This window comes from Oncorhynchus mykiss, chromosome 14 (genome assembly GCF_013265735.2).
Source record: "Oncorhynchus mykiss isolate Arlee chromosome 14, USDA_OmykA_1.1, whole genome shotgun sequence".
NCBI lineage: Eukaryota > Metazoa > Chordata > Actinopteri > Salmoniformes > Salmonidae > Oncorhynchus > Oncorhynchus mykiss.
The window spans coordinates 8518721-8525000 of NC_048578.1; the positions used below are offsets into that span (position 1 = coordinate 8518721).

General features: G+C 43.9%; 1 protein-coding gene across 2 annotated transcripts in view; it reads right to left on the reverse strand.

Annotated features, from left to right (window-relative positions):
- Positions 1 to 6280, reverse strand: part of LOC110518941 — a 50498-nt gene that overhangs the window by 6725 nt on the left and 37493 nt on the right. The window contains exons 10-15 of one of the 2 annotated variants that reach the window (XM_036942858.1): positions 3493 to 3618; positions 1531 to 1664; positions 1251 to 1377; positions 1023 to 1115; positions 533 to 715; positions 144 to 291 (exon numbers count right to left, since the gene is read on the reverse strand). In XM_036942858.1, coding sequence (XP_036798753.1) covers positions 144 to 291; positions 533 to 715; positions 1023 to 1115; positions 1251 to 1377; positions 1531 to 1664; positions 3493 to 3618 — 811 coding nt within the window. Of the gene's footprint in view, positions 1 to 86; positions 292 to 532; positions 716 to 1022; positions 1116 to 1250; positions 1378 to 1530; positions 1665 to 3492; positions 3619 to 6280 lie in introns of both variants that reach the window. The other variant, XM_036942857.1, reaches the window with a different exon arrangement.

Sequence of the window (6280 nt, forward strand, 5' to 3'; positions counted from 1 at the left end):
TGGCTGATATCCACGTATCAACGCCAAAATAAATAGTAAGATCAATGCCAAAAAAGGAAAGATTATAGTTAAACATTGATGCTCACTTGTCAGCGATTCATAGCAAACTCCCTCAATAACGGCGAACCTCCCTTCACACACACCTTCCTCAGCAGGTATCCTGTGCACCCGCACCTTGGGGCGTCTCAGACGGAACACACACACTCTGGGGTCCACCAGGAGCTTGCAATAGCCCCCCAGTAGACACGCCAAATCTTTGGCTGCCAGAGAGTCCATCAGTAAGGCAAAAGGCTGGAAAGAGAGCGAGAGAAAGAAAGAAAGAAAAAGAGAGTGAGAGAAAGAGAGGTGGAGAGAGAGAGAGAGAGAGAGAGAGAGGGGAGTGGAGAAGAGAGAGACCGAGAGAGGGGAGTAGGAAGAGAGAATGCATGTCGTATTTTCCATCCACTGTATTTGTGTGTGAACTAAGCGTAGCTATGAGCAAACGTGTGTGTCTGAGTGTGTGTGTCATTTCTGTGTGTGTATGTTATCCTACCTTGATGTCGTGCAGTGAGATACGTAGCAGGCTGACTCTGTCTGACTCAGAGAGCAGCTCCACTCTACTGATGCTGCTGAAGTCTACCAGGGTGGACACCATGTTGAGCTTGTGGTTGACCACCTGACTCAGGCCGTAGCGCGCCCCCACCAACAGACTGACCAGCACCTCCCGGTCCTGCAACTGGGGTGGGGGAGGATGGAGAAGAACAGAGGGGGAGGTGGACAGAGGAGCAAAGAGAAAAGGGGATGGGGAGAGAGAGGGAGAGGGGAAAAGAGGACGAGTGGGAGGGAGAGAGAGGGAAGAGGGGTGAAAGGATGAAAGGAGTAGATACAGTCTGAGACGCATGCTGAATCATCACAGGGTGAAACAAGTTCAGGATGGGGGGGTCAATCCTGTCCAGCCAATAACAGCTCTCTAAATTGGGTCAGAGTCAGAGAATGATTGACAGCTGTGATTATCATTTGTAAATTGTTTCAAACACACTAACCATCATGGTGGCCGTATAGGAGCGGCCTCCGTAGGAGATTAGTTCTCCAAGCTGGGTGAGGTAGGCCAGCCGGGCCTGAGTGGCTGAGATAACCTGGGAGAGGGAGAGCGAGAGAACCACGATGATGACAACATGCACGACGACGACGCCAACAACAACAACAAAAGTATTGCACATATAATCTCTCCCGTCCTTTCTCGTCCCCTCTCCTTCTCCCTCCCACCGTACCTTCTGTCGTGGCTCCAGCAGTGACTGGATCTTCTTGAGGTGGTGGCTGATGGCTTTCCTCAGGTCCTTCTCTCTCATGTTACTGAGCAGAGTGGGAGAAATGAAGCTGTCCAGACCAAACTCTTTCCTGTCACAATACACACAGGAGACATTATCAATGTGTGTGTGTGTGTGTGTGTGTGTGTGTGTGTGTGTGTGTGTGTGTGTGTGTGTGTGTGTGTGTGTGTGTGTGTGTGTGTGTGTGTGTGTGTGTGTGTGTGTGTGTGTGTGTGTGACTCACGTGATGCTCCTGATAGAGGTCCGGGTGGAGCCTATACTGTTCAGTCTCTCGTGCATGTGCAGGGCAGCCAGACGCAGTGCAGTGTTACACTTCATCTCCACCGCAAACCTCTCCTGTAGAACGTCCCCGACGCTCTGACAACACACACACACACACAAACAGAGAGAGAGAGTTATACACACCCATATAACATTATATATACACACACAGCATGAAACACAAAAACACACAGGCAGAATGATACACACACGAGGTATGAAACCCATTTTATTTCTGACACAGGTTTGGCTATAATCACTCCCTGCAAAGCACCTCCGCTATATGTTTTATTTGACGTGTTCGCGATTGGCTGGGGAACGACCGCTGGCTTGTGGTAAATTCGTTCATATGCTCATATGTTCAGAATAATGTATATAATCAATACAACTGTACTGTTTTAGTTGCTTTTCTTTTAGATATAATACATACAAATGTCGTCCATAAGTCCACTAATACACGAATTAGTGAATAAAAAACGGGCAGATATAAAGAAAAGTTATTTAAACCTAATCCATTTTCTTTCACTTTGCGCCATTGAAACGAACGATCAACATAATAAAACTAGGCCTATGATATTTCCTTCCGACCCCTTATGTTCCATCAGCGGGACAAAATCGTGACGAGTCTACGAGACGGTGCGCTATTAATTGCAGCACAGCTTTATCAAAATACTCATCTTGATATTTATAGGCTAAGCCGTGAATACAGTTTCCCAAAATGAAACACAAATCCAAAATGATGTAGGCGATTGCAAAAATACTTTGCGGGGCTCTTCTATAGACTATGGCGCAGGCTAATAGACCCTACTTGTTGGATGCGCATTTGGTATCCAGCTGTTTAGTTCGGCCTCGTGATATTGCCGACCATCATCAGCGTATTCAGCAAATCATTTTCTGAATGACAAGGTTTGTGACATGGCAGGCGACGCAAAAAAAAAAGCCGGTGCAGGAAAATAGTGTTCGGAAGAATGTCCAGAATATGTTGATGACCTTTTCCTGGTGCCAGTGAACTTGTAATCCACATTGGATCCAATCCAATACCTGGACATATATGTTGATCATGTGCTACTGTCTGCTTGATTTACAACAGGGTCTGGAAGATTTAACAGAGAAAGCATCAATGTAATGAGTTGATGTTGTCATGTGTTTCTGTGCGTCGGATTGGACCGAGGTGGCCTACCGTGAGAAACGCCCAACAGTATTTCCCTTTCTATTGATCCGGACATTTAACGACAACAAATGAGGAGCCTAGTGGGCTTCTAAACAAAATGATTTGGGTGAATTTCATTGGTAATGATGGTGAGAGCCCAGTAACTGATGAACTCCGATCCCTTTAATCATCGAGGCTATTGTTACTTGGTGTCTCTAAAACCACAACGTTTCCATTTCTATTGTCATGTGACAAAAAAACTGTTTCTTTTTTAAATAAATTCGCTAGCCAATGCTACAAACTACAGGCCTAATATTCTGCCCATATGAACAACTGTATTTTAGGCCATAGCCTAAAGAACAGCTGCATTATTTAATGAAAATAAGCAAATAGGCACCTTGTTTCACATTCTCTAATAAAAGCCTCGGAAACAGAATTAGGCTACAGCTGGCTTCACAATTTCCCCGCCAAATGGGCCTACAAGGAAACTCAATTTATCTCCATGATGTTGAGAGCGGGGTACGTAAGCAGCTGTAGTACCTTCCACAAAAAAAGTGTTTCTCTACAAAAAGACACGTGAGCCCCTCCCTGTAAATGTACCCTGATTCTCAGCGGAAGGTGACTACTCGAGTACGGTAAAACTCTGCTCACCTGTGTGCAAGTTAAACAGGGTCTCATGGCTATGAGTGCAGGTGAATAATTACAGACACTAAAGGCAGAATAATTACAGACACGAAAGATGGTAGTCTAGGCCTACAGCTAGATGTGGCTCACCTGCAGGAAGAGGTACTCGAAGGCGGTGGGGTCTTCCTGTAGCAGATCCAGGGGGTCTCTGGGAATGAAACACACCCTGAACAGACACTTGTAGTCATGGCTGCTGTTCTCCTTCTTCTGCACCACCTGGAGAGACACACACATTACACAGGGTTATATTGAGGTGACCAAATACACACACATTACACAGGGTTATATTGAGGTGACCAAACACACACACATTACACAGGGTTATATTGAGGTGACCAAACACACACACATTACACAGGGTTATATTGAGGTGACCAAACACACACACATTACACAGGGTTATATTGATTGAGGTGACCAAACACACACACATTACACAGGGTTATATTGAAGTGACCAAACACACACACATTACACAGGGTTATATTGAGGTGACCAAACACACACACATTACACAGGGTTATATTGAGGTGACCAAACACACACACATTACACAGGGTTATATTGAGGTGACCAAACACACACACATTACACAGGGTTATATTTAGGTGACCAAACACACACACATTACACAGGGTTATATTGAGGTGACCAAACACACATACATTACACAGGGTTATATTGAGGTGACCAAACACACACACAGTACACAGGGTTATATTGAGGTGACCAAACACACGCACATTACACAGGGTTATATTGAGGTGACCAAACACACATACATTACACAGGGTTATATTGAGGTGACCAAACACACACACATTACACAGGGTTATACTGAGGTGAACAAACACACACACACATTACACAGGGTTATATTGAGGTGACCAAACACACACACATTACACAGGGTTATATTGAAGTGACCAAACACACATTACACAGGGTTATATTGAGGTGACCAAACACACATTACACAGGGTTATATTGAGATGACTAAACACACACACATTACACAGGGTTATACTGAGGTGACCAAACACACACGCATTACACAGGGTTATACTGAGGTGAATAGTAGGGGTCTCCAACCTTTTCTAGCATGAGAGCTACTTTTAACCTCTAGTGACTCCCCATCCCGCATGCGGGAGCGTAATCATCGCCTGACACTAATTAGCATAACACAACGGACATAAATATTCCTAGAAAATATTCCTATTCATGAAAATCACAAATGAAATATATTGAGACACAGCTTAGCCTTTTGTTAATGACCCTGTCATCTCAGATTTTCAAAATATGCTTTACAGCCAAAGCTAGACAAGCATTTGTGTAAGTTTATCGATAGCCTAGCATAGCATTTTGTCCAGCTAGCAGCAGGTAACTTGGTCACGGAAATCAGAAAAGCAATCAAATTAAATCGTTTACCTTTGATGAGCTTCGGATGTTTTCACTCACGAGACTTCCAGTTAGATAGCAAATGTTCCTTTTTTCCAAAAATATTATTTTTGTAGGAGAAATAGCTCCGTTTGTTCTTCACGTTTGGCTGAGAAATCGCCCGTAAATTGCAGTCATGAAAACGGCGAAAAATATTCCAAATTAGCTCCATAATATCGACAGAAACATGTTGCAAGCTACATTTATTTTTTTATAGCTTTCAAATAGGCACATTATTCTCTACTCTACCCTGCAACTGTTCCCTGGGTCCTTGGTGTAAGAGATGTGTTTTCTGTCAATATACCTGGTAAAGTAACGGCAACTGCTCGGCCTCCGACCGCAAGGCACTACAGAGGGTAGTGCGTACGGCCCAGTACATCACCGGGGCCAAGCTTCCTGCCATCCAGGACCTCTATACCAGGCGGTGTCAGAGGAAGGCCCTGAAAATTGTTAAAGACTCCAGCCACCCTAGTCATAGACTGTTCTCTCTGCTACTGCACGGTAAGCGGTACAGGAGCACCAAGTCTAGGTCCAAGAGGCTTCTAAGCAGCTTCTACCCCCCAAGCCATAAGACTCCTGAACATCTAATCAAATGGCTTCCCAGATTATTTGCATTGTCCCCCCCCCCCCTTTTACACTGCTGCTATTCTCAGTTATTATCTATGCATAGTCACTTTAATAACTCAACCTACATGTAGGTAGAGTTATGCCACAACGCATCACCGGGGGCAAACTACCTGCCCTCCAGGACACCTGCACCACCCGATGTCACAGGAAGGCCATAAAGATCCTCAAGGACAGCAACCACCCGAGCAACTGCCTGTTCACCCCGCTATCATCCAGAAGGCGAGGTCAGTACAGTTGCACCAAAGCAGGGACCGAGAGACTGAAAAACAGCTTCTATCTCAAGGCCATCAGACTGTTAAACAGCCACCACTAACATTGAGTGGCTGCTGCCAAAACACTGACTCAACTCCAGCCACTTTAATAATGGAAATGGATGGAAATTGATGTAAAAATATATCACTAGCCACTTTAAACAATGCTACTTAATATAATGTTTACATACCCTACATTACTCATCTCATATGTATATGTATATACTATACCCTATATCATCTACTGCATCTTTATGTAATACATGTATCACTAGCCACTTTAAACAATGCTACTTAATATAATGTTTACATACCCTACATTACTCATCTCATATGTATATGTATATACTGTACCCTATATCACCTACTGCATCTTTATGTAATACATGTATCACTAGCCACTTTAAACTATGCCACTTTGTTTACATACCCTACATTACTCATGTCATATGTGTATACTGTACTCGATACCATCTACTGCATCTTGCCTATGCCGTTCTGTACCATCACTCATTCATATATCTTTATGTACATATTCTTTATCCCTTTACACTTGTGTGTAT